We start from the raw sequence: 24,989 nt of genomic DNA, 5'->3' as shown, positions 1-24,989 counted from the left end.
ACAAACTCTGGGTCTGACACCCATCGCTGAATCTTCTCGTGTAAAGAAAAGCGTGCCGTTGCGAGCTGGTTCAGGCTGGTGCTGTGCAGGTAGGGAGGTGCTGACGATGCGGCTGGTAAAGCGGCCGTGTTGATTTCACATGGTTCCTCGACAATCTTGCAGAGCGACGGCGTCTCCGAGGAACAACGACGGCGGCGTGGGACCGAGGATGATGACACTGGTGACACGGGGGTGTTTGTCGCATTCGGTACCATTTCTGCTGGTGGTTCCGCTGCCAGGCGAGCTTCGTCGCTGTGGGGTTGGACCGCAGGTTCCGCCACCATATCTGTGTCGGTGCTGTCTGGGGTGTGCATGGGGATGGTCAAGTTGAGGGCGGCAAGCTGAAGGTCAAAGCTGCCTCGGCTCCGGCTCAGGGCAGGGGGAGCTGGACGGTCAGCGAGGTGCTTGGGCGAGGGCTCCTGCGGCGGCATGGTGGTTGACAGCAGGGCCGTGATGCGCTGTTCTTGCCACCAATCAGACATGAGGTCTTCAATGGGGTTGGTGGGCTCGGCGGTTCGGCAGGTGGCACAGCCTGCAAAGGGTAGGCGCATCAGACTGAACCAAGAGCTGCGGCGACGCTTGGCACCACGCCGGGCAGGCAACTCTGCCTCGTCACTGATAAAGGATGAGGTGCGTGAAGACGTGGCCGGCAGCGGGGCGGGCGACTTGGCCAGGCTGTGGTCCGCTCGGTCCACAAGCTGTTGAACTTTGCGGGTCTGACGATCACGGCGGTGCTGGCTTCGGTGAGCCATCAACCGGCTCAAGCCGCTGCGGCGCGTCGTCGTGGGGGTAGCCTCGCACATGATGGGCGGGGACAGGAGACAGGGGGACAGGGGCGATGCAGAGAACTCACGACGCGATACAAAGATGCAAGCCGATGGAACGAAATGCACCATAGACCCAAACAGGCTTGGTGGTGGGGAGAAAATGGCACTCTGACGGGTGAGGCGGCAGGGCACTGGCCTGTTGCGGTTGGCTTGGTCAGGATACGGCCAATGGCCTGAAGCAGCTGTTACAGTGATAGACGCGTGTGTGGTGCGTGTTCACCTTTTACACTGAAAAGGCAAGTAAAGGCAAGTTGAGGCTCTCGGAGCGTTTGAGGGTGGATCGTAGCAACATCAAGGTGGAAGAAAGAAGGCGGAGCCCAGGCTAGACTGCAAAAGCAGGCTTGGGAAACGGGAAGCATTGTGAGGCCTGTCGCACCTTGCTGTCTGTCAGGCGAGGGCTGGGAACGTCGGGGACTTTGTTTGAGAACGAACGACAAGTTTGGGCTGGGGACGCGTGGGCAGGGCGGAGGGTGTGGCAGCAGGCGGAAAACCAGGCACCCAAGAGGACAAGAATGTGTTGTTGCCAAGCATGCGCAGCGGTTGGATAGGGAGGAGTTTCCTGCCCTGAGACGGTTTGGTGGGAATGGGGACACGGATTGATGAGTGGAATGTGGTCGTTGACCCGGTGAGGACACCACATGTGCTCTACATCGTGGTCGTGGCTGGGCCCAGCCTTGAGGTACTTGTCCACTTTGTGCACCAGAAATGAGTGATGTGTAAAGCTGGCTTGGGGCGCTTCGGCATGATGGAATCGTTTCCCAAGAACATGGCAAAACACATCCTAGGTACGATGCCGTTGCGCATCGTCCAGACACCCAGCTCATCCGTGTAAACTCTCGTCATCGCCGTCGATCCCCAAGCTACGCTTGCACGCATGCATGCTCAGATTTAATCTGACGTTGTTGTATACTTTAGAGGGTACTGTATTGTGCTCTCTTATTTTGAAGACGGAGGGATGGCGACATCGACACGCAAAGTGGCGGCGACGGCAGCGCGGGCGCTGTACCGGCAGTTGTACCGCAAGCTGCGGGCGATTCCACAGGCGGAGCAGCGCAGCTATTATCAGCATTTTCTTCGCGATGTGCGTTACTCTGTGATCTAAACGGCTGGTTGTCTGGCGTATGGCTTGTGTGCCGCGCGACGGTTCTTTCCTTGATGATCTGAACTCATCGCCGAGTGACGCATGGGACGGATAGGAGTTTATGCAGCATCAGGAAGATGTAGAAGTGGAGCGGTTTGAGGAAATGGGGGCACGCGCACACCAGGATCTCGATTGGATCATTGCTCAGGTTTGTGGACGGACCCAAGTGCCGACTGCATTGCAGCCCCGCCTGCCTGTGCTTTGCCTCTGCGCGCTTGGCTCACGGGCCTTGGAACTTGACGCAGGCGCAAGCGCAGGCGCAGACAACAGAGGCAGAGCAAGGAAGCTCGACCAAAGCGCGCTCCCACAAGGATAGCTGGCCCGCGCACTTTCGTTGACGAGCATTTGTGCACCAAAAGAGTCACAACCACCCGCGCGACGAGATTCGCAAGGTGGCCGAGATGGTCGACCTGCCTGTTCCTTTCTTGTTCTTTTCCCGACTTGAAACACTGGTCTTCATCGCCTTGGCGTTTTATCCTTCTGTTGTAAATTATGGGGTTTGCACGACTCCCAATCTGACACCAATTTATCCAAATGCCATCCGGCCGCGCACCGCCCTCGGCTTGGTGGCCAGAAACAGCTTCATCCAGTTACATCAGTTGTCGTGCTTCGGCTTGCGCCGTGTTATCCTGAGGCAACACGTGTGGTCAGCGTAATGGCATGAGAAAAAACGAGAAATAATTAAGCAAGCACATTCCCTTTAAGCACAAGCTCTACGTCGGGCAGGGCGCAACCAAGTCGCTGACCTCGGGCGTCCCGGCAGGCAGTTCGGCGGCTTGACGAAAGTAGCGTTTGGCATCAGCCTTGCGGCCCAACTGCACGCAGCACTGCAGAACCCATGGATAGCACGCGTAGTCAGAGGGCGGGCACGCGAGGCCCAGCATGAGCCAGGAGTAGAGAAGTGTGCGGCCTGATCTCGCTGACCTTGCCCATGAAAAGCAAGTTCATGATCCAGTTGGGCTGATACTTGTCCGCCTAGGATGATGGCCCGACGCACGGAAGTGAGCCAGAGCAATCATGTTGTCTTTCCCCGTTGCGAGTAGAGCTAGAGGATGTAAAAAGGTGAAACACAACGGGGGAAAACCGGATCGCACCTGTTCAAAGTGGCTCAGGGTCTCCTCATAGGTTGCCTCTGGGGGAGTGCCGATAAATGTTTTGCAGGCTTGCTTTTCAAACCAGGTCAACTTGGCCACCTGTACCACCACAGACATTTTCGTTGGTATGGTCATGCCATGAGACGCGAGAAATGCAGCGGGCGGCAGCCGCTGAAGCGGGGCGCTGATGCCATCATCCCATACCTCAAAGCAAAAACGGCCCAAGAGATGGTGGGCGAGCGCGTCAGAGGGATCCAGCTCCAGACTGCGCTCCACATGCTTTCGAAAGAGCATACCGCACTCAAGCTTCTCTTGAAGCGATACAAAATCGGACAGGGCACCTTGGACAATCGCATACCTGCGCACTCCCGCAGACATGGCTTTAGGTACGCGAGCGCGCGAACGGGGGACAGACCAGAAAGAGCGCACTCACCATTTATGAGCACGTGCATTGTTGGGGTCCTTGGCGATGGCGTCTTTGCCGCGAGGAATGGCGGCATTCAGTTGCTCCTACACAAGCCAGCCCAAAGCGGAGCATGAGCAACGAGTCGTGTGCACTTTGTTGCGCAGCACTTTGAGGTGTTGTCAGACCTGTTTGATGTCCTTGTGAATTTCCCCCTTGTCATAGTAGGCTCGGCAGAGACGCCAAAGGCCTACGAGGAAGAGAGCGCAGAGGTAATGATATTTAGCTTGACGTGTACCGGAGGACGAGTCCAGAAGCAAGGTTAAGCCGCCTTGACACGGGCAAACCTTCAGCATCGGCCAAAAACTGTTGCTGATGTTGAAGGACGTAGTCGGCGGCCTCTTCAACCTTGTGACCATCCCGTAACTCGTCTGCCGTCTGTTGAAAACACCAGGTGGCGCTGACGTCAGAGGTGGAGTGGGAGGTACGATTGCACTGGTTTCGGCTGTTGACATTGGTATATGGGTCGGTGAGTTGGAGCAGAACGCACGTACCGCATAGTGGTTGGGCACAACGGGCACGGGCTCGGGACCGGGCGATCCAGCCCGCACGGTCACCTCCACCATTGGACTGCCGCTGCTGGTAGCTAATGGATGACTAGGTGGGGGGCGTTCAGCTTCGATGCGGAGGACGTCTGAGGCCATTTGAAACTCATCATCATCGTTTCGAAGCGGCGCCGTAATGCTGATGGTGGTGTCCAACTGCTGCACCTGCTGCGTCAGTGCCGCGATCGCAGCCGCCAACTGCCCCACCTCGCTCAGGACTGGGGCACCACCGCGAGCGGGTGAGCTTCGCAGCCAGGCCAGCAACCCAGCTGTCGCCGCGCCCGTGGCACAGCCGGCCGCAAAAATGTGCCAGGGGCCCATGTTGTCTAAGAGAGTCAGCGTCACCATTGTGCTGCTCCCCTGTCAAGGAATCAGTGCCGTCAGGCCAGAGGAGCATGGGCGCGAGATCATGAGCGAGATCATGAGCGAGATCACGTGCGCCAATGAAAGATCTCGCATGATGAGATGCGGGCATCGCGACACCCAAGGCGGTGAAACATGGCGAGCAACCTCAGCCTTGGCGTGGTTGCGTGTCCAAACGGGGTGTGTAAGGGGAGAGTGAGGGGGAGGGAGGGGGGGAGGGGGAGGACCCGCCCGGCGCTGCCATCACACACTGACCTCGCGACGGTTTCTCCTCCAACAGCAACACGAGAGGATGAAAGAGAGGCGTGATGAGGGAAGGATGATCAGCAGAGATGAAGCGATCTCGAGGTACGGGGATAACGTTAACAGAGTGCAGAAACCAGAGGATTGAGGTATCGACAAGGTTCAGTAAGAGACACCAAAGGTAAGCCATAGAACCAAAATTTGTCAGATCAAGGGTGTATGTATAAAAGTATTTTACTTTATGAATATTCAGTGCTTTCGAGCATGACGGCGACGTCGGCCTCGACGGACCAGCGGCAGCGGCGGCCGGGACTCTGGTGGGAATGGCTGGGACTGGGGCAGAGTCTGGGGCCAACGGGGGTGGTGGGTGGGCTGTTGGTGTGGCGGGTGGTGTTGTTGGCCCTGCAACTAGGGCTGCCCGGTCTGCTGGAGAGCTATGATCGCTCTCAGCGTCTCTGGAAGGATGGACTCTTGCCTGGGTCAGTCTTGTGGATGTGTGCATGATCTTCGAGCCGGCTGGGCTCCTTGATGCCCTGCGTACCAATGAGTTTGCACCACTAACTTCTTTGGCGTGTTGGGATGCTAGCCTGGGCAACTGGGATGCCGTCTACTTTCAAGCCATTGATCGTCATGGTTATCAACACGACCAGGTTCTCCCCAACACGCACGCACGCCCACCCTGTTCGTGTCGCCCCGCCACCCAATTCACCGCAAGCCGTCGCGTGTCGTCTGGATATAGAACCATGCGTTTTATCCTGCCATGGCCTGGCTACTGCGTGCCAGTCGCTTTACAGGCATCAACGCCAGCGTCGTCATCGTAGTCGTCTCCGCGGCTGCCCAAATTTTGACCTGGTATCAGCTCCAGTCCCTGCACACACAGGTAGATCGCAAAGGCCTTTTTTTTCTGTGAGCAGTACGACGCATGCCCTCGCTCCATGCCCTCAAGCAGCCATTTACTGCTCTTCATCTAGCTGGGACTCGACTCGAGGTGGCACCACTGGACGACTGTGGCTTGGCTCCTGAATCCCGCGGCCGTGTTTTTCCAGGCCGCCTACACGGAGGCTCTCTACACCTGCCTGGTGGTTGCCGTCATCTCCTCCTGGCTTCAGTAAGCGTCTTGACTTTGAACCGTTTCCACCATGTTTCGTGCGGTCGAACGGTGTGCATGTTTTTACCCACCCCACCAATAGGCTGCGCGTGTGGCGCGCTGCCATCCTGGTGGCCCTGGCGTGCACGTTGCGTGCCAATGCAGTCCTGCTAGCCGGTACGTAGCACGCCTGGCTTGCAAGTGCACCGCGCACACAAGCCCGCCTTCACACAGTAAATCTGATGCAAACTCTTAGGTCTGTTTGCATTTGATGTCTTGGCCAGCTGGGCCGAGCCCGGAGCCTTGCAACGAACGCTTCAGGCTCTCCTAGCCCTACTCGTTGTACTTTTGGCATGGGCCGGTTATCACGCCTATTGTTTCTATCTCTACTGCATGACCGACAAATCAGCCGGTGGGAACCAGAGGCCAACTAACGTTGCGTCAAAGGCTTGAGCAGAACCGTAGACTCACATCCCGCTGCTCTCATGACCTCGGACTCATAGAAGCCACGCCGGAGTGGTGCGAGCGCGTCCCACCTTTACTTTATAGCTACATACAAGCCAAATATTGGCGGGTTGGCTTTCTGACCTTTTTCACGCCAGCACAGGTTGGCACTGTTCACGTTGCACCCCCCCATCCCTAACCTCCATACAGCATGTGTGATGCGTCATCTGTACTAAAGAGGCCGCCTCGCTGTCTCTAGACACCCAACATTCTCTTGGCCGGCCCCATGATTCTTGCGAGCTGCGTTGCACTGCGACTCGTAGCGAGTTCATTCCCAGCTGCATGGCGCGCGCTGGCGCTACCCAACCTGATGATGCATTTGCCGGCTTGGGTTGGCCGCACTGTGGCAGCCATTCAGGCATGGATGAGCAACGGGCTGCGCGCCCTGGACGTCGACGTTCGCTTGTCGAGCAAAGCTCGTCCATCTGTGCGTCCAGCGGCTGAATTGTGGACCGTGCTGGCCGTTTACCATTTTGTCCTGCTGGTGGTGGCAGTTGGCTTTATGAATGTCCAGGTCGCAACGCGGTTTCTGCTGAGCAGCAACCCCGTGCTTCTGTTGACGGGCCTGGCAGCCGTGCTGCAGCACCCGAGTTGGCAAGCGACGGCTGTCAGTATCTGTCTGACATATCAGCTCGTAGGCACCGTGCTCTTCAGTCTGTTCTACCCCTGGACCTGAGGCGAGCAGGACAGAGGGACAAGAGACTCCAGATTGATCAAGTATCTTCGATTTTCTTTGCTTTTGGTTTACGTATCTTCAATTTTCTTTGCTTTTGGTTTACCGTCTGCTGTGGCTTTTGCACCTCTGCTCCAAATCTATACCGTCTTGGCGACTTTGCGCAGCTCCTAAATCGCACACACACACACACACACACACAAGGTTCAGCCGGGGCCATTAGTGGGGGCGCGATGGAACGAGGGCAAGAAACAGAAAAATTTTCTCAGTTGAGCAATAGCACACCTTGAGTCCAGACTGTTGGCACGTCATTTCACACCAGCTCGTGGGGATGAGCGGTGCACCTGCAACAGCGTGCGAAATCAGTCAGACATGCTTGCACTGTGGCAAAAAGAAAATATCAATCATGCACCGCCTATTCAAGCAACGCACCGGCTTCACTGCGGGCAGCAATCACGCCCAAAGCATCTTCTGCCGTTGAAAGATAATAACTACGCGCATCACCCAGGGAAATCTGTTGTACCCCGCAACATCAGGCATCCAGTCAGGCATATCAAAGATTTGACAAAACCCGGAGAAAAAAGGGCCAGCATCACGAACCACGCGCGCCAACACCACGTCGTTGGGTCGGAAAGAGCTATGCATTTCAACCTTGTCCTTCTCGAGCGCCCGAATGTCTTGTATCCTAAGCGAAACAAAGCAAAATGAGCCGTGGTCGCAAACGCCATCGGCCGGATTGGAGAGTGTGCCTCAAATGGAAGCCACGAGCAACGTGGGGGTTTTTTTTTTTCAAAGAAGATATTTCACAGACCTGATGATGCCGCTGAAGCGTGTGGCGACAGGCTTGCCGTCAACGCAGAGGATTACAACGCGGGCCTGTTGCGTATTAATGCTGGTAACCTTCAAGATGGGGAAAAAGCAGATCATCATGAGCCTCAGCCAACATGCTCCTCGCTCAGGCACCGCCTTGACCAAACATGGTCAGAAGATGCTAGACCAAAGCGGCATCTGCGCAAAGAAAATGGCTGGCTGAAATCCGCATTGCCAGCCCTAGGTGCGTGCTGGAGATGGAGCTTGGGGTCCGCCTGTACCTTGCAGGTGACGGTCGAGCCGACGGACGGCATGAGCGAGGGGACAGCGCCGCCACGCACGACCCGCAGCACGGCCTTGACCTTGGCGGCATCCTCGTCCTCGCTGGGCTCGGGCGTATGAATAACCACTGTTCCACGCAGGCTGGCACAGACGCGGTCGTGACGAACATAGGTCCCTATTGATCGCAGCAAAAAAAGAACCGTTCCGGACGATTGAGCTCATCTCCTCACACGCGACCTCGAGGGCGCATTAAGCCAACGCAAATGGAAACAGCAAATGGAACCAACAAATGAATGAATACAAAGGCACAAACCTTCGCCTGCCGCGTAGTCATCAGCCTTGGCCAACCGGGTCCCCGGCAGCACCACCTGGTCCACCCCACCACACAAAAGTTCAGCCGCCGCCATTTCCTCTTCTGCGCCAAAAAAAAAAAAAAAAATTAGAGAGAGAGAGAGAGATTAAGAGAGAGAGACATGTGTGTGAAAGGGAGAGAGCAAGATGTGCAGAGAGAGAATACGATTCACAACCAGGTTGAGAGAAAGAGTCACGCTCAATTTTTTTCACACGTTAAATTCAACCAAAATCAGGGAGTGCGCTGGTTTATGAACAGTTTTCAGAGATAGAACAGAGGATTGAGCGTGCAGAAGGAGAGTGTCAATGAGAGCAGAACGAGCAGCGAGGAGACGATCCATTGCGTCGCGTCGGGCGAGACGAACGGCTCACTAGCAGGGGCTGGAGCCCTCGCAACACGTGCCATAGATGGTAGACATATGCTCATACAAGCGTGCGAGATTCATTGACTTTTTTCTGTATCGATAGACCGACGGCATGAGCGCGAGAGCTGGTGCACTACCTCCGATGGCTTGTATGTGCGCTCGGCTCGGGTTGAGGTCATCGTGCTGTCCCGCTCAAGAGCTGCTTGCCTCATCCCACTTTGCCGCCCCGCGTTGGCTGTCATGGCACAGTTGGCACCTTCAAGCTGCGGGGGGACGCTGCGTACAACGCCGTACTCGACGCTCTGCGGGCTGGCTATCGTCACATCGGTGCGACCGAGACAGAGCAACCTCCCAGCCGGCAGTGCACTGCCACCATCTGTTACACAGCTCACCCTTGCACCTTTCCTCTTGGCCACTAGATACGGCGACCGTGTACCGGAATGAGGCTGAAGTGGGACGAGCACTGCAGACGGCCGTGGACTCGGGCATTGTGGCTGACCGGAAGGCCGTATTTATCACCAGCAAGCTTTCACCGCGAGAACATGGTCGGGAAGCAGCGGCAGCAGCGGTGCATCGCTCGCTTGAGGCCTTGGGTCTCGACTACATTGATCTCTACTTGGTACACTGGCCCGGCAAAGCGGTGCGCGCCCGTTTGATTCTGTTTCCACCACCAACAATGGCTCTTCTTGCTTTGCCGCTAACATCTAACCACATCCCATTGTACCATGTTGCGTGCCCTCAGAAACTCGCACCCGACGACCCCCAGCACGCAGTTGTGCGCTTGGAAACCTGGCGGTCAGCGTCCCTAGTTGCCGCATTGTGTTCAGTGTGCGACTGAGGTCCCACCCTCATGTGCTGCCCGCCTGTAGAGCGCTGGAGGAAGAGGTCAAAGCTGGACGCGTGCATGCCATCGGTGTCAGCAACTATGAGCAAACACACTTGCGTGAGCTGCTGGCAGCCGCAGAAATACCCCCTCTGGTCAACCAGTTTGAAATTCACCCCCGCCTGCCTCAGTCCGAAGTACGGAGTCGGCCATCTAGATTCGGTCCCACCCTGCCCTTTCTTTTTTTTTTTTTTTTTTTTTTTTTTTTTTTTAATTTTCGATTCCCCCGTTCAAAGTTTGCTACGTTGCCTCTCACAACGTAATCGTTCCGCCTGCCTTGGTTGAAATGTAGCTGCGAGAATTTTGCCAATCGGTCAACGTGCAGCCCCAGGTGCGCGCATGCAGTCGCCGACAATCTCTTGACTTTAGGGCCCGGCCTGTTCTTAGCAGTGTGCCTTTGCTGCCAACATCAGGCGTACTCCCCCTTGGGTAGTGGGGAATTGTTGGCACATCCCATTGTATGCAACATTGCACAGAGACTCAAGACACAGGTTGGTATGGCCGATCAGCTGAGAAGAGCTCGATTGCATGCACGCTCGGCGTGCGTCGGCGATTTTGCATCGACTGGCGATGAGTAGGCTCTGACCGGCGTTTCTAACTCTGGTGGCTGCGTTGGGCTTTTATTGTGACAATAGCCCGCTGCGGTGTTACTTGCTTGGTGCCGCGCACAAGGACTGCCCTTTGCCGTCAAGGCTGTAAGATCCACCGTTTGCCGGCTATACCGGCCGCCCACATCCGTTGACGCTGCTTGTTGTCCTTGCCATAGAGCACGCGCCAACGAATCGAGGACAACTTGAAGCTGGATATCACCCTTGATGAGGCTTCTCTAGACGAGCTGGCAGGCTTGGCCGACGGCCAGCGCTTTTGCTGGGATCCAAGCAAGGTGGCATAGTGATGAGGCAAACGCATAGAGAGTGTCACCTCGAGCAATTACAAAAAAGCATCAATGTCAAAGTCGTCATCTTCATCCTCGACGTTGTCAGTTTGCAGGAGACGCTGCATCACGGACAAATCGTTGCCAGCAATGGTCCTGCTCACGGTTGCAAAAGGGGGGCGGAATGCAGTGATTTGAGGTCGAAAATCTGTCGTGTCCATTCAGCGGGTAAAACGGCTACATACTGGCCAGGGTCGGCATCCGGTTCAGGGGCGTCCGTAGACAGCTCAGCGCCGTTTTGAGGATCATCAGTAGGGCGGCGCTGTGTTGGGTCGAGGGCCTGTTGAAACGTATCAAAAGTCAGCTCTTCTGACCCTTGCAACAAATAGGCATCTGCGTCCGTGTCAAGCGGCTCGGTGGCGGCGGATGTTTCTTGTGCAGGCGTGTTGGAGTCTGGACCCGAGTCTTGGTCAATGGTGTCAAACTGGTGAAGCGCACGGCGCCAATTTCTGACCCACGAATCAAAGGCACGCTTGCTACATTTGGCCTCGGGTGGCGGCGTTGTAGGGTGCTCTGAGGTCCGATTCTCCCTATCAATGCGGTGAAGCACGTCAATGTTCAGTCTGCAAGGCGAACAGCCCTTGATGCCCCCCTGGTACTCAGGGATGCGGCGAGGCTGAACGTCAGCCGAACCAACCCAAGGGACAAACCGGGGAATGGTGCGAAGGTAGTTTTGGTAGCCAATCGTGTTCTTGCCCATCATGATGGCCTTGCGACGCTGGCTCAAACGATGTTGATCATCCTCCTTCTCCCTTTGACGCACAGCACAGCAACAGACGCCATAAACAAAGACAGGGGTGGGTAGCCATGAGGAAATGGTTGCTTTGAGGCAGCCAGAGCATGGCCAGGTAGGTGCTCACTTGGTATCAAAGAAATGTCGACCCATGCGAGCCGAGCTGCGACTTTGAGAGCCCTGAGCATCACGGTGGGACGAACGCCGATCCTCGTCACGAGCGTCCGCCTCACCCCCACGCGAGCTCTGCGGATGGTCAGCGCGGCGATGGCGCTGTCTCCCATCCCTCGGTCGCTGATTCCAATCGCCGCTTCCGTTGCGGTCCTGGGACGACGTTGAATGCGAATCGCTGAACCTGTCGTCACGCCGTGAACGCCTGGACTCGTGGTCGTTTTGGGTGTCTCGTCGCTCATAGTCACGCCGTGGGTCTCTGCCGTCGTAGTCACGCCTTGGGTCTCTGGCTGTAAAGTCACGACGCCTGTCTTTGCTTTCATAGTCACGCCGCGAGCCACGGCTCTCATGGTCACGCCACGAGCCACTGCTGTCATGGTCTAGCCGTGGGTCTCTGCCCTCATAGTCTAGCCGCGGGTCTCTGCCCTCATAGTCACGCCGCGAGCCAGTGCCCTCATGGTCACGTCGTGAGCCAGTGAACTCGTGGTCACCGCCGCGATCCATCGTGAGAGACAACAGAAAAAGTCTGACAAACAGAGGGAGAGAGCTGAGAAAGAAAATCTGCAGAGAGTGTGAAGATTCATCGTAAGGTATGCATGTACTTACACATTAAAAAGCAGAGATTGATCTTAAGCTGTGCGCCATATCAGAGAGATGAAAACACACACACACACACACACACACACACACACACACACACACACACACACACACACACACACACACACACACACACACACACACACACACACACACGGATGTACATGTATTTTCCAACGGAGCAAACGGCAGCGCGGCCGCGGGAGTTTCTTTTAGGGATCTTTTGGCGGCTGACTGGCGAGCGGCAGTGGGAAATGCAGGGACGACTCTTGAGCTGGGTTGTCCCAGGCGATACTGGAAGCGGCTGTTAGGTCACTAGATAAATTAGATCTTTGGGATTTCGGGACACGGGCTGTTTCTTGAGACGCATGAGACTGGAGGAAGAGCACGTCACGCAGTGAACCGCCATGATGGTCCAGGCATGGATCGTGGTGGCCCTGGGCATGCTGGCCACGTGCTGCTGTGGTGAGATGGTAATGCATGGCTTTGCGCCATTCACCTCGAGTGAGCTTGAAATGATTCATGCCCAACTGGCCGATGTCACGCCGTCGGCGTTGCTGAGATCGCCACAAGCCTTGGGCCGCACCGACCGCCTGGGATTCTTGCGGATTCCCAAGAGCGGCTCTACCAGCGTAGATAGCACCATCCGTGTTCAAATGGGCTATTGTGCCAACGCCTGTGAGCCCATGGTGGATGCCTGCAGCAGCTGTCTCTACTCGACCAACTGCACGCCCTGCAAGCTGTCGCCTCGCCTTCAGGCCTGCTACGACTGCCCACACATCCAACTCGATCAAATCGATGGTGGCTTTAAGCAGATCAACCACGCATACAGGTACTGACACGTCTCGTCCACAGAAACACTCGCGCTCGCGCGTTGCAGCTCATTCTTCTTCGATTTGCTTTTTTTTTTTTTTTCTTCTTCTTTTCTCGTTCAGACAAAGCGGGTTTGAGGGTGGCCACTTGTACCTCCTGACCGTGGTGCGCGATCCCGAGACTCGACTCCTTTCACACTTTTTCTTCATCCGATCAGCGTGTCGCTATCGGCACCTGGCCTCACCAGACCAGCTGCCACCGGGCGACAAGAGCATCCCCCTGCTCTGGCTGGTTACCCTCCCAGTGGCCATGCAAGACGCCATCTGCGATGCCGACTTTGAGTACTTTTTGCGCCACCACCTCATTGTGCACGAGACCTATACGGTACGTATCCTGCGACCTTTGCGCCTTTATCTCGTCCTCCTGTCGCCAATGACAGGGTCTGCTTAGCCTGGGCTCATTTGCTTTGATGACGGGATGTGGCACCACATGGGCAGCGTTTCTTGCTGAGTCGCAACTCCCTCGGCCCAATATCCGCCTCGGAGTGCGTCGAGGCCATCCGGGTCTTGGCGGATCGATTCCATTTGTTTGCTACAACCCAGCACCTTCCGGCGCTGCGATTGATGATGCATTATCTGTTTGGTCGACGCTACGAGGGATGGTCACTGCCCTTCCCCGAGTCAAACAATGCCGACTACTCGCACGCGCGCAGCACTCGCCCGGACGAGGCGCGCGGCGTACTGGAGCACAACACCACACTGCAAACGCTTTCGCGCTTGCGTAACCGGTGTGATGCTCTGATTTTTGACTACGCGCTGCGCTGGAGCACGCCCTACTATACAGAAATGGTCCCGGAAGCCGAAGCCTTTTTGGAACTCAGCCTGACGGAACTTCGCAAACTGCACGAGCAAAACACGTAGGCCAACGCCCGTGCCTGTGCCCATGAAGCACGGGCCTGATTCGATGCCTCTGCCACTGCGGCATTGTTATTGTTTTTATCACCTTCATGCATGACCATGAACCAGATTTAAGTTTCCATTATTCCAGAGCCAGCAATAGAACACTCCAATGGCCTGATTCCAAGAGGAAACAGCCATGTCGTGTGCATATTCCGCGAAACCCTAACACGCCGTTGTGACTGCAAAGTCGGCAGATAGATGAAGGGGGGGGGGTCAAGTTGCTAATTGAGAGATGCATTTTGTAGTTGATGTTGGAGTTGTTTTAAATCTCCGTCGTGATTTGTGCTCGTAAGCCGATCGAGTACCCCGCTGGGCTCGTATGCGTCTGGCTCCTCGTCGCCCATGGAGGAGGCGTCATCATCAGAAGCGTCGCCCTCGGCATCTTGGCCATTGTCATCGCCACCGTCATCGTCGTCGTCGTCATCGTCTTCGTCATCGTCATCATCCTCATCATCGTCATCCTCATCCTCATCATCGTCCTCTTCTTCATCTGCGCATCATGCAAGCATTAGATTGGCAATCAAGGGTCTGCAGCAGGTGGCATATGATGAGAGGAATGATGTTCGTTCCTACCAGCAGCCAGCACCGAGGCCAAAACACTGCGAAACTCGAGCACTGTGCTGTTACTGGGGTCGACTTGGAGAACTAGAGCGCCGACAAGGCAAGTCGGGAATGAGCAGATCTGAGACCTTGTGTCGGTCACAAGATTTACATCAGTACCATACACGTGGCATGGCACTCTTACTCTGCTGGCAAAGGTCATTGGCACGCTCGTATTGCTTGCACATGACGGCCGCCAGAAACTGTTTGCGACCGTTGGATTCGGTCAGGATAGGCCGGTCGCTAGAGACGCGGTCGCTAGGGAGACGCGCCAGGGAGTCGGGCATTGGCGTACCTCGCCGACCAGCTCCATGGGCGCCGTCGTCAGTTCGCTGACATCCTCATCAACTTCCTCGGGCACGTCATCTTCGTCTTCCACGCGCTTGGCAAGTGGACGTGACTGGGCAGAAGCCGGTGCAGGCCGCTGGCCCGCTGACAGAGAGGCGCTTGGTGAGGAAAATTTGGTGCTGCTGTGACGCCAGCCTCCCTCGAGTAGCGGACTGAGCTGCCCAACCGCACACCCCAAGATGACTTACATGTAAATGATCTCAGACCCCCGCGTCCAGAGGCAGTGGCCCCTGAAGTGGGCCGTGAAGACGATCGCGCTGCCATTTGTGTGTGTGTGTGTGTGTGTGTGTGTGTGTGTGTGTGTGTGTGTGTGTGTGTGCGTGTGTGTGTGTGTGTGTGTACGAAAATATTTGGGGATGGATTTATGAACGTTCACTGCTTTCGCGATATTGAAGTTTACACCCAAATCGCGAAAGCAGTGACGATCATCGTTTATTCCGCGCACGAAGACAGTGAGCGGTTGTAGTATGTGGGTGGTGTCATCATCACACAGAGTGGCTTGTTGTCAGCTTTCATAATTGTCACTTGTTGGCTATATGGCAGCTGCCGTAAATCAATCTAGATCCCTTTCAGAGGTGTGATCGCAACGAAGCGTACAACGGGGAGAAAACAGAGGGACCGATAGTGCAATCTCAGAGAGAGGTGTACGTGCCAGATCTCAAAAGCTACTTTGTCCATGCCAGGGTCACGACTTTGTCCACCTTTTCTAACACCTTCACACCTCACCCGTGGCATCATCACACTTGACTATCAAAACCAATGGCAATTTGCATGTTGTAGCCCACACATTGATGTTCATACACCCACACCTGGACATGTCCCCGACGCGCCAGCCAGTCAGACAACATTTTTTTTCCTCTGCGCAGCCGCTTCGACTGGATGGATGCTCTGGGCACCTTGTCCAACGGCAGCGCTTCCCCTTTTCCCTCCAGCGCCTCGAAGGTGCGCACTCTCCTGGTACCTTGTTTTTTTTTTTTGTTCATCCCCTCTCTCTGCTCAAACTCTTTCTCTCGCTCAAACCCTCTCTTAAACTCTCTCTCATACTCTCTCTCTTTCTCTCCCTCTTAAGCTCCCTCTCTCTCAAGCTCCCTCTCTAAGCTCCCTCTCTCTGTAGCTTCCTCTCTCTGAAGCTTCCTCTCTCTGAAGCTTCCTCTCTCTGATATCAACTCTCTAAAGCTTCCTCTCTCTTTAAGCTTTCTCTCTCTGTCTCTCTCTCACTTGTTGTGTGTGTATGTGTGTGTGTGAAATCATTTCACGAGTGTGTGTGTGTGTGTGTGTGTGAATTTGGCGGCATCTTGAAAAGGCGCCGATACGACCCTCATCCTCACACCCCCGCACCTCACTCCCCCGCACTCACACTCTCGCACTCACAGCCCCGCTCCTCACACCTCCGCACTCTCGCACCCTCACACGCCCTCGCACTCGCACCCTTACACATACCTGCACACACAAGCGTACACTCATCTGGACTTGGAATCGCTGCACTCATACACACACACACACACACACACACACACACACACACACACGCGCGCGTCGCGGCTGGATTGAGGCCGGGTGTTGGTGTGTGTGCGCACACTCTGCATTTTTTTGGCGGTCTGCCCGACGCTCGCTCGGCTTTGCGTGTGTGGTGGCCCTTGACTCGGCTTGGCCTGCGTTCCGCCACTCGTCCGACCGGACCGGACCACACCATGCCCAAGGAGACGTTGAACGAACGCCGTGCTCGGCATCGGCGCAACGAAGAACGACGGCGGAAGCGCATTCACAGCTCGCTCGATGGCCTGAGGCAAATTCTACACCTTGACCCTCAAGCCGAACAGGCTGCCGTGATGGAAGCTGCCCTTCGCACGCTACGAGCCATCCTTCCCCCTCAGGGCGTGGAAGGTGCTCTTGCTTCAGTTGCTGCCGGCCATATTGCCGCCCTCTCAGCAGCCAACTCGCAGAGCAGGCCGGTGCCCACCACCCACGCCGTCCCCCAGCCAGCCAACACAATGGCCAACACCCTCCAAACCCTTCCGCTGAGCAGCTCCAACGGTTCCTCCACCAGCAGTGCCATCCCCGTTCACCGCAATCGCACCCCGCCCAAGACGGGTCCAGGCGCAGAGTGGCCAGCTCCCGATGAAATTGACCCCGCCTTTGTTGCCGGCACCCTCCTCTCTGTCAACGCCATCGCCAATCGTCCCAATTCCACTGCTAGCCAGCCGACCACAGGGGCCCTTCACGCCCACCAACACGGCGTTAACGGCCCCAGAACCCCCGGCGCCCGCAGCGACGACACCAGCGACCTCAGCTTTGAGCATGCGCACCACCACCAACAACATCAACAACCGCCGTCACAGCAGGCTCACCCAGCACTGAGTCAAGCAGCACGCCAAGAACAAACCTCCTCGATCCACACCCATCCCCACGTCACGGTCCTGCCCGGCCTTACATTGGATAGCCCCCGACTGCCCACCAACGTGGGCATCTTCATCTCGGACGGCTTCAAACACGTCCTTGACTGTAATACCCGCATCCTCAAGCTCCTCAACTGCTCGCGCCTGGCCGATATTCTCAACAAGTCTTTTCTCGACTTTAATGTCATGGTCGATCACGAAATCCACGCCGCCATCTTCCCCCTCATGCAACGTGGCCAGCGCAACTGCGCTTCTGCCGTCGTCCGCATCCGTGATCTGGGTCAAAATCAAACCATCTGGGTCCGAAACGTCATCATTCGCCTGGGCAGCATGGGCAGTCAGGCCCAGCCTGGCGTCCCCATGTTTCTCGGCATTATGCAGCCCCATGAGGAACCCCTCGACGGAAAGCCCCACCTCCTGGAGAACATTGAAATCTCCTCCGAACTAGAGTGTTTCAACCAAGCCGTCGATCAACACAACCTTGACCTCTGATGCTGACCCAACTTCCCAGGCTTGAGCTCCACCGCCACAGCCATCATCATGCCTCGCAGCCATTGGCTTTCCCACCCGTTTGGCTTCATATCTGCCCGTGTGTTTATCTGTGTGTCCGTCTGTCTGCCTGCCCGTCTTGTCAAACTGTTTGGTTCTTTTTCTTTTTTCTTTTTTTCTTGGTAATGCCTTGCGTTTTAGGGTCCCCAGCGAGCTGGGTACGTGACAGGCCCAAACGCAAGATGAGTTCCTCCCATGTATCCGTATCCTCCCGACATTCCACACCTTCGAAGAAATAAGTACCCTCGGGAAGAACACCGTTGCCGTGCTTCGGCCACTTCCCTCCACTGCACCCCTTGTGTTTTCACTTCAGGCTCTGTTCTCTTAGCTTTGCTTCTGATGGCCTCGAATTGCAACCGCTTGCTCTCAATCATACCCGACACACCAAAGGAAGGGACACGCTCTCGAAAGAAGAGATCTGTACATGGTTTGATCACTCCCACGGGTGCAAGGCTCCGACCAGTGGCTCCTCGTCGCTTGCGCTCGCCGAGTACCGCCGTAATTCGTACCCGACACGCCAAAGGAAGGGACACGCTCTCGAAAGAAGAAGATGTGCGTATCATCAAACGGTGTACGAGGGAACAGCTGCCGTACGTCTAGAGTTGCAATCGATTATGATGACGAATACCGCACACTCGGTGTGCGCTCTCGCCGTGGGAAACCCTGGCTTGAGGAGAATGGCCGTCTTGGAGAACCAGCAAAAAAAAAAGGACAAAGCCGATCGATGATGCCCTGATGCCTTGATGCCCTGATGCCGGGCAGCCGATCGGTGGCCAAGACGGGCTGTCATTTGTTTTTGGGGTTGTTCAAGAGGCCTTCCGCCTCGACGTCAAAGTGGTTGGCATCCAGCATCTCGGAAACGCGCTGCTCAATGGCCGCCACCACATCCTGCTTGACAAAGTAGCCCATGGCACCGAGGTCCTGCAGAATAAAATGCTGTCCATTGATGGCCAGCTCTTCGTCAAGATACTTGATGTACATCTTGATCGAACCGTCACTATCCGCCGCCGAGCCAGAGAGCCAGTGCAGTTCAATTCAAGAGGGTGAGACTCGAAAGGCTCCGGCTGCATACTCCATCACCCAAACAATACAACAAGCAGAACCAGCCAAGCTTACCAACGCAGGACGGTGCCGCGCAGCATCTCTGTCTCGTTCATGTCGCCCGTGCCTGCACTGCCATACGCTCCCACCGCCGCACGCACGGCCAGTGTCGTGAACCGGAAAGTCGCCTGAGAGAGAGAGAGGGAGAGCGAAAGAGAGAGGGAGCGAGTGTTCGTAATCCCAAGAGACAGAGTTAAATAGAGAGTTGCAGAGCAGAGAGGGATACGAAAGCAGGTGTTGTTTGCATCGTAAACACGTTTACTTTAACACTATTTTCAGAGAAGGAGCAGATAATGGAGGCATTTTTCAGAGAAGCACGCCTTTCTTGACGAATGCACAGAGACAAGGAGAAAGTCAGGCAGAGAAGATAAAGTGTGATAATTGTCAGTCTATCGCATCGACCGTTTTTTTTTTTGTTTTTTTTTTCTGCGCAGAAGGTGATCCAGTGAAGTGGCAGTCTTGGTCTTTGAGGTGGTGCTGAAGGAGCTGGGGGCTGATCAGGTACTTTGGTGAGTGGGGCGGCTTGGGCCTGATCAAGAGGCTTGGGTGGGGAGGATAGAGGTGGATGGGGGGAAGGTGCTGGTTATGTGGCGCGCTTGGACAGAGTGCCTCACAGCTGGCGCACGAGCTGTAGTCGACGCCTCGCGCTCGGAATTCAGCTCCCGCGCCATGGATGCGCCATGTCCTGAGGACGAGGGCAACACAGAGGCGGTGCCCACTCGTCTAGAACGTGCCCAGTCGAGCGAAATGTTGCAACAAAATAGTGACACCAGCCAAGCACCGACAAAACCCCACGCCGCGCATGCCGGCCCTCTGGCCGCCCCTGCCGAGAATGCCGACATCGATCCGCAAGCCCCAGCAGGGGCGGTAGATCAATGTGACCACGACCGCGACCACGACGACCACAATGACAATGATGGCCACGACGATGACCATGACGACAATGATCCTGAATACGAGGTGCTTCTCGATGGCCACCCTATTGTCCTGAACGTCCAACAACCCCTAGCGGAGCTCTCGCCCTCGGCAGCGCGCGATGCCTTGAGACGCACAAAACGGGCCACCCCTTCGCCGAGCGGTCGGGGTGGTCGAGGGAGACGTGGTGGGCGACGACGCAGGCTCTCCAAGGCATCCAGCTCTCGTCGAGGCCGCCTTCACGAAGAGCCGGAGGAAGAAAAAGCACCCCCACCTCCAACCGAGGCCGAGACCATCACTCCCGTCCCGCACAAACCCATGCCGCTGCCACCCGACGATGAACCGTACATCAAATTCCGACCTTTGGGTCATGACGATTATGACCGGCTCATTGAATACGACCTGGTAAGCTCGTGTCGCAGCACCGTTGCCAGAGTGCTCTGATCCGCCTCGAATTGAATCCTTGCTTGCTGTGGTTCGCATGGCCCTCCTTAGGATGAGCAAGATCGACAATGGCTTGCCTTGCTCAACGATGGCACCCTGAGCAACACGCCCAAACCCAAGCGAGCCCGCCGCCTTGACCAAGTGCGTGCCTTTTCACACCTCATACCAACGTTTGGGGCCTTGGCTCCTGCCTGCCGTAGTCATTGCCCGCCTCGCCTCTCCGTGACTAGGCGACCATGGAGCTACTGCTCGATCGCTTTGAGAAGCACGTGCTGTATCACGATACTGAAGCCTCAGATGGAGCTCCTGGCGTGATGAGCGGAACCTCGACGCGTCCCCGTAGTGAAGCGCTGCAAGACGACAATCCCGATGAGGGCCTTTGCGCCGTGTGCATGCAGGACGAGGTCACCAACAGCAACAGCATTGTTTTCTGTGACATTTGCAACGTCGGCGTCCACCAGGTCAATGACTCGGCTTCCGGACTCTTGTCACGGTGAAGAACCAAGCTTCTCGTCCTTGATCAAGGATCATCAGCCTTTGCTCATTGTACTTACTTGCTCGTTTAGGAATGCTACGGCATTTTACACATTCCTGCCGGAGTCTGGCTGTGCCTCAAATGTCGTGATTCTCCCGGTGTAGAGGTGTCCTGTGCCCTCTGCAGCATGCGGGGCGGCGCTTTCATTCGGGTTGGTTGGCGTCTTGAGCAAACAGCGTCTCGCCCACAACTTGGTTCGTGAATCGTTTGGGCCATTCAGCCCAAGGAACTCAAACCAAATCCCCTTTTTCTCGGCCCATGGCTTGATCATTCCCGCAGGTGCAAGGCTCCGACCAGTGGGTACACGTCGCTTGCGCTCGCTGGGTACCCGAGACGCAATTTGGAAACGATGTGGTACTAACCCACGTTGAAGACTTGGACAAAGTGCCAACAGATCGCTTTCGTTTCCGATGCTACATCTGTGGCCAGCGCAACGGAGCTTGCATCCAGGTACATCATTGCCAAAGAGTTCAGGCCGCTACCAATTACGCTGTGTCAGCCTTTGGTACTCCATTGGGTTTCCTTAGTACTGCTCACTTGCAAATTCCACCATGTAAACCGGAATCTCTGTGGCTGTGTCTCTGCCCGTGCCTATCTGTGTCTGTGCCCAAACGCCTATGCGTGTCCTTGTAGTGCTCTCGCCGAAATTGCTTTGAGGCCTTTCACGTAACCTGCGGGTGCCGCGCTCATCTAACCATGCGACTGGAGGCGGATCGCCAACTTGGTGAATCGGTACCGGCGTATTACTGCCACCGCCACACACCAGGGGTTCGTGCATCGCGCTCCAACCTGGCCACTCTTTGAGCTGACACGCTCTCACCCAGAGTTGTGGCCCGAATTGTACCACACCACCCTCTGAACATTTTCTCCAGGATGTTGAAGAGCCACCCATCGCCATCGAGGACATAGCCGAAGAATCTCTGGTATGTTATTCGAAAAGCATGTAAGCCACATAAACTTGACGGAGCGTTTGGCTTATCAACCCCTTTATATTTGCCTCTCGTCCAGTTGGAGTTTCACCATCAGCGGCATAATCAGAAGCCAACTTTCAAGTTGTACATCTCTGATCGTACGTGGTTTGCGCCCTGTTGGCACGTCTCTTTGCCACGCACACACCAATGTGCCGAGCTGATGCTGTCCGTTGAGGACGCCCTTTTGCTTCACAGAGTCGGAGAAGGAAATCATTACCGAAGCTCATCTTGAGCGGGATCACGACTGCTACGATGTGGCCAAGCGCTACTGGATGATGAAGCGTCACATGCGCCAAGGCGCACCCCTCCTTCGCCGTTTGCAAGTGCGTTGTTGATCGATAAGAGTGGCTCCCTGTTTTCGTCGTTTAATGGCCAAGTCCACCCTCTAGTTCCTTCTTCTGCCTTGTTCCTCTTGCTAAGATCTTTGTCTGTGCCAGGCCAACGCCACCTTGGGGGTTGAGTCAACCAATATTCAAAATGCACGTGCGCTTCGAAAGGTACGGGTTTATCGCTAGGTCTTGCCACTCTTTGACGTGCGCAGCACATATCTCATGCCTGCGTCTTCTTCAGGATCTGGAGAAAGCGCGGCTTCTTGCTGAGCTCTTAGTACGGCGCGAGAAGCGTAAACGTGAGCTTGTGCAACTCGCGCGGGACATTTGGGAGATGCGGATAAGTCCCATGCAGGTGCGACCCAAAGTGCAGAGCACAACCCCGCTTGCTCCTTGTTTGTTTGCCTCGCTGCCAATTTTTTTTTTTTTTTTTGCTGACTCAAACGCCGCAACTCAACTGCAATGCATTCACTGCCAGGGCATTTTCAAAACTGCTTGGCGAAACATTTCGCGACGTGACATCGAAGGCCATTTCGCTAACCCAGTGGACTTGACACAGGTATGTAAGCGCTCGACCCTCCGATGCCATGGAATAGCAATCGTTCGTGCCCTGCTCACGAGCGTGAACAATAGCTTCCCGACTATGCTCGCATCATTTTTCATCCGATGGATCTTCACACCATGCAAGCCAAAGTCGAGGAAGGGGCTTATCAAAGCTTGCAGGAATTCGTGGACGATGTCTGGCTCATTGTTGAAAACTGCTTGACCTTCAACGAAGGGTGGGTTTTTTGCAAAGTTTAAACACCGTGCACCTTGTTGAAAACGCGTCTGGTTGAGAGAGAACGTCTCATGAACCTTTACGACAGGATCGCTTCTTGGACCTCTTATGCCGTTGACTTTTTATGCAAGAGCCAAACTCATTTGGAGCGTCTTGCCATGGAACTTTACGATGCGGGCATCGACCTGAAGGTAGGAACGAAAGCGTTGGTGGTGGGCCTTGGTATGCATTGGCAGAAGCTTGTGCTCGGTCATTTATTTTAACATCGTGCTCTTGCTTGATAGACGGGTGTCCTGACCAGGCGGTCTCTTTCCCTGCACCCGCCGAGTCCGTCAACCTCGTCGCCGCCGACACAAGTCACTGACTGCAAAGCAAGTCCCACTAGCTCTCAACAAGACGAACAAGCTGGGCCCACGATGTTGGTACCGCCGCCGAGTCCAACCCTGGATGTCGTGCAAGCGCTTGCACAAAATCCATGGTACACTGGTACGTACCCAACGTGCGTACCTTGGCGGGCATTTGGAACGCATCTTCTCAGCGGCTAAACGTTGTAGGTTTGGACATGATCTTTCGCGTCTCGCCAGACGACCCCTCAAAGGAACTGGCAATCGTACATCAAATTGCACATCTGCGTTCTCAAGCCTTAAGCCCTGGTATGGTATTGGGAGCATGGTGGCGGGCGCTACGTGCTGAGAGAGCTGGGAGCGGGAAGCCAAGCTTGCTGCTTTATCTAATCCTGTTGACGTTGTTGTTCTCTGGTTTGCCAGCTCAACGAGCCACAGGCATGAACAAGCTCGCTCGTGAGCTGTTTGACCTTCGCGAAGCACGTATCCGTCCACGCAAGGCTGCGGCATATGCTGCGCTTCGGCGGCGTTTATCAACCGCGGACATGCAAGAAGCCACAGCGCCGCCGCCGCAAGCCTGGGACTTTGTGTGGGCCCGCATGCGCGGCTACCCGTGGTACCCGGCGATGGTTAGTTCGGAAGATCGGCCACATCTCGAGGGGACGCCTTTCTCATGCCCCGTCAAATGCACGCGTAGCTGGTGAATTGGCAGACACCACGCGATGATCTCGCAGAGTGTGTGCCATCGGATGCCGTTTTGAAATCGCAACCCTCCCAAGATGAGAGCAGCCTTCTCGTGCGCTTTTTCGACAAGACGGGTTCCTGGTCAGTGCGGATGGCACCGCGTTTTACTTGAACACATTTTACATGATTCGCCAAGTCTGCATGGCCTCTCATGCTCCCACGTGAATCCTGGTCATCGTAGGGCATGGGTGACCTCAGAGCAGGTTATGCGCATGTTTGCCAGTGCATGGGTCGACGCTCAGATGCTTTCTCAGACCTCAAAGCATGCAAAAGATGTGTTTGTACGTTCCCTTTTTGAATATGACAAGCCACCTCCCGTGTGCACTAACACTGCGCCTGCTCGTTGCGGTGCAGACGAGTTTTCATACAGCCTTGAAGAAGCGACAAGAATTGCAAACACCCATCGCAAGCGCAGAGCCAACGACAGTCGCCAGTATAGCATTAGCATAATCGTTTCAGTGTGTGTGAGGGTGTGTGTGTGTGTGTGTGTGTGTGTGTGTGTGTGTGTGATCGGCAACAGTAGTGGAAACGTATTCACGTCACTGAAGAGAGAAAATGTCAAGAATTGACAATAACATGAAAGCCTTTTTGAGTGACTTCGCGTCTGCGTCCGCGTCTGTGGCTGTGGCTGTGTCTATGCGGTGATTGTCTCTCTCTCTCTCTCTCTCTCTCTCTCTCTCTCTCTCTCTCTCTCTCTCTCTCTCTCTCTCTCTCTCTCTCTCTCTCTCTCTCTCTCTCTCTCGATCTATCTCTCTCTTGATCTATCTCTCTCTCTCTCTCTCTCTCTCTCTCTCTCTCTCTCTCTCTCTCTCTCTCTCTCTCTCTCTCTCTCTCTCTCTCTCTCTCTCTCTCTCTCTCTCGATCTCTCCCTCTCGATCTCTCTCTCTCGATCTCGATCTCGATCTCTCTCGATCTCTCCCTCTCGATCTCTCTCTCTCGATCTCGATCTCGATCTCTCTCGATCTCTCTCTCTCTCGATCTCTCTCGATCTCTCTCTCTCTCGATCTCTCTCGATCTCTCTCTCTCTCGATCTCTCTCGATCTCTCTCGATGTTC

At 55.4% G+C, this 24,989-nt stretch overlaps 8 protein-coding genes across 8 annotated transcripts in view; 3 read left to right on the top strand and 5 right to left on the bottom strand.

The window, feature by feature from the left end:
* MONBRDRAFT_39066 (uncharacterized protein) overlaps positions 1–842 on the bottom strand; it is a gene marked incomplete at its 5' end in the record, with an annotated part of 3,749 nt that extends 2,907 nt beyond the window's left edge. Inside the window, one exon of the mRNA XM_001750185.1 lies at positions 7–842. Coding sequence (XP_001750237.1) covers positions 7–842 — 836 coding nt within the window. The remainder of the gene's footprint in view (positions 1–6) is intronic.
* A 1,637-nt stretch (positions 843–2,479) lies between these two features.
* On the bottom strand, positions 2,480–4,430 carry MONBRDRAFT_34478 (uncharacterized protein; the record flags this gene model as incomplete). Its single annotated transcript, XM_001750184.1, has 9 exons — positions 2,480–2,636; positions 2,754–2,834; positions 2,932–2,982; positions 3,102–3,200; positions 3,306–3,459; positions 3,535–3,611; positions 3,693–3,754; positions 3,852–3,942; positions 4,059–4,430. The coding sequence occupies 9 exons, from the start codon at positions 4,428–4,430 to the stop codon at positions 2,598–2,600; spliced, it is 1,026 nt and encodes a 341-aa protein (XP_001750236.1). The 3' UTR covers positions 2,480–2,597.
* A 2,689-nt stretch (positions 4,431–7,119) lies between these two features.
* Positions 7,120–8,478, bottom strand: MONBRDRAFT_29746 (uncharacterized protein; the record flags this gene model as incomplete). Its single annotated transcript, XM_001750183.1, has 7 exons — positions 7,120–7,149; positions 7,265–7,323; positions 7,412–7,493; positions 7,580–7,664; positions 7,791–7,879; positions 8,071–8,246; positions 8,385–8,478. 7 exons carry the CDS (start codon positions 8,476–8,478, stop codon positions 7,120–7,122), a joined length of 615 nt encoding a protein of 204 aa, XP_001750235.1.
* Positions 8,479–10,600: 2,122 nt separating this feature from the next.
* Positions 10,601–12,274, bottom strand: MONBRDRAFT_29745 (uncharacterized protein; the record flags this gene model as incomplete). The annotated part of the gene is made up of 5 exons (XM_001750182.1): positions 10,601–10,700; positions 10,790–11,134; positions 11,255–11,356; positions 11,465–12,069; positions 12,173–12,274. The coding sequence occupies 5 exons, from the start codon at positions 12,272–12,274 to the stop codon at positions 10,601–10,603; spliced, it is 1,254 nt and encodes a 417-aa protein (XP_001750234.1).
* A 241-nt stretch (positions 12,275–12,515) lies between these two features.
* MONBRDRAFT_12348 (uncharacterized protein) lies at positions 12,516–13,841 on the top strand (the record flags this gene model as incomplete). The annotated part of the gene is made up of 3 exons (XM_001750229.1): positions 12,516–12,940; positions 13,044–13,305; positions 13,419–13,841. The coding sequence occupies 3 exons, from the start codon at positions 12,516–12,518 to the stop codon at positions 13,839–13,841; spliced, it is 1,110 nt and encodes a 369-aa protein (XP_001750281.1).
* A 260-nt stretch (positions 13,842–14,101) lies between these two features.
* On the bottom strand, positions 14,102–14,767 carry MONBRDRAFT_12347 (uncharacterized protein; the record flags this gene model as incomplete). The annotated part of the gene is made up of 3 exons (XM_001750181.1): positions 14,102–14,370; positions 14,454–14,525; positions 14,626–14,767. 3 exons carry the CDS (start codon positions 14,765–14,767, stop codon positions 14,102–14,104), a joined length of 483 nt encoding a protein of 160 aa, XP_001750233.1.
* Positions 14,768–16,519: 1,752 nt separating this feature from the next.
* MONBRDRAFT_29742 (uncharacterized protein) lies at positions 16,520–17,716 on the top strand (the record flags this gene model as incomplete). Its single annotated transcript, XM_001750228.1, has 1 exon — positions 16,520–17,716. The coding sequence occupies one exon, from the start codon at positions 16,520–16,522 to the stop codon at positions 17,714–17,716; it is 1,197 nt and encodes a 398-aa protein (XP_001750280.1).
* Positions 17,717–19,543: 1,827 nt separating this feature from the next.
* MONBRDRAFT_34476 (uncharacterized protein) lies at positions 19,544–24,694 on the top strand (the record flags this gene model as incomplete). The annotated part of the gene is made up of 18 exons (XM_001750227.1): positions 19,544–20,194; positions 20,285–20,374; positions 20,464–20,694; positions 20,800–20,919; positions 21,048–21,218; positions 21,402–21,536; positions 21,641–21,691; positions 21,777–21,837; positions 21,935–22,062; positions 22,310–22,423; positions 22,547–22,627; positions 22,702–22,847; positions 22,935–23,037; positions 23,131–23,332; positions 23,614–23,819; positions 23,888–24,015; positions 24,116–24,453; positions 24,528–24,694. The coding sequence occupies 18 exons, from the start codon at positions 19,544–19,546 to the stop codon at positions 24,692–24,694; spliced, it is 3,123 nt and encodes a 1,040-aa protein (XP_001750279.1).
* Between the last annotated feature and the right edge of the window lie 295 nt (positions 24,695–24,989).

Source organism: Monosiga brevicollis, genomic scaffold, assembly GCF_000002865.3.
Source record: "Monosiga brevicollis MX1 MONBRscaffold_38 genomic scaffold, whole genome shotgun sequence".
NCBI lineage: Eukaryota > Choanoflagellata > Craspedida > Salpingoecidae > Monosiga > Monosiga brevicollis.
Note: the sequence above shows the minus strand (reverse complement) of the source record. Positions and strands in the feature narration are given on the sequence as shown.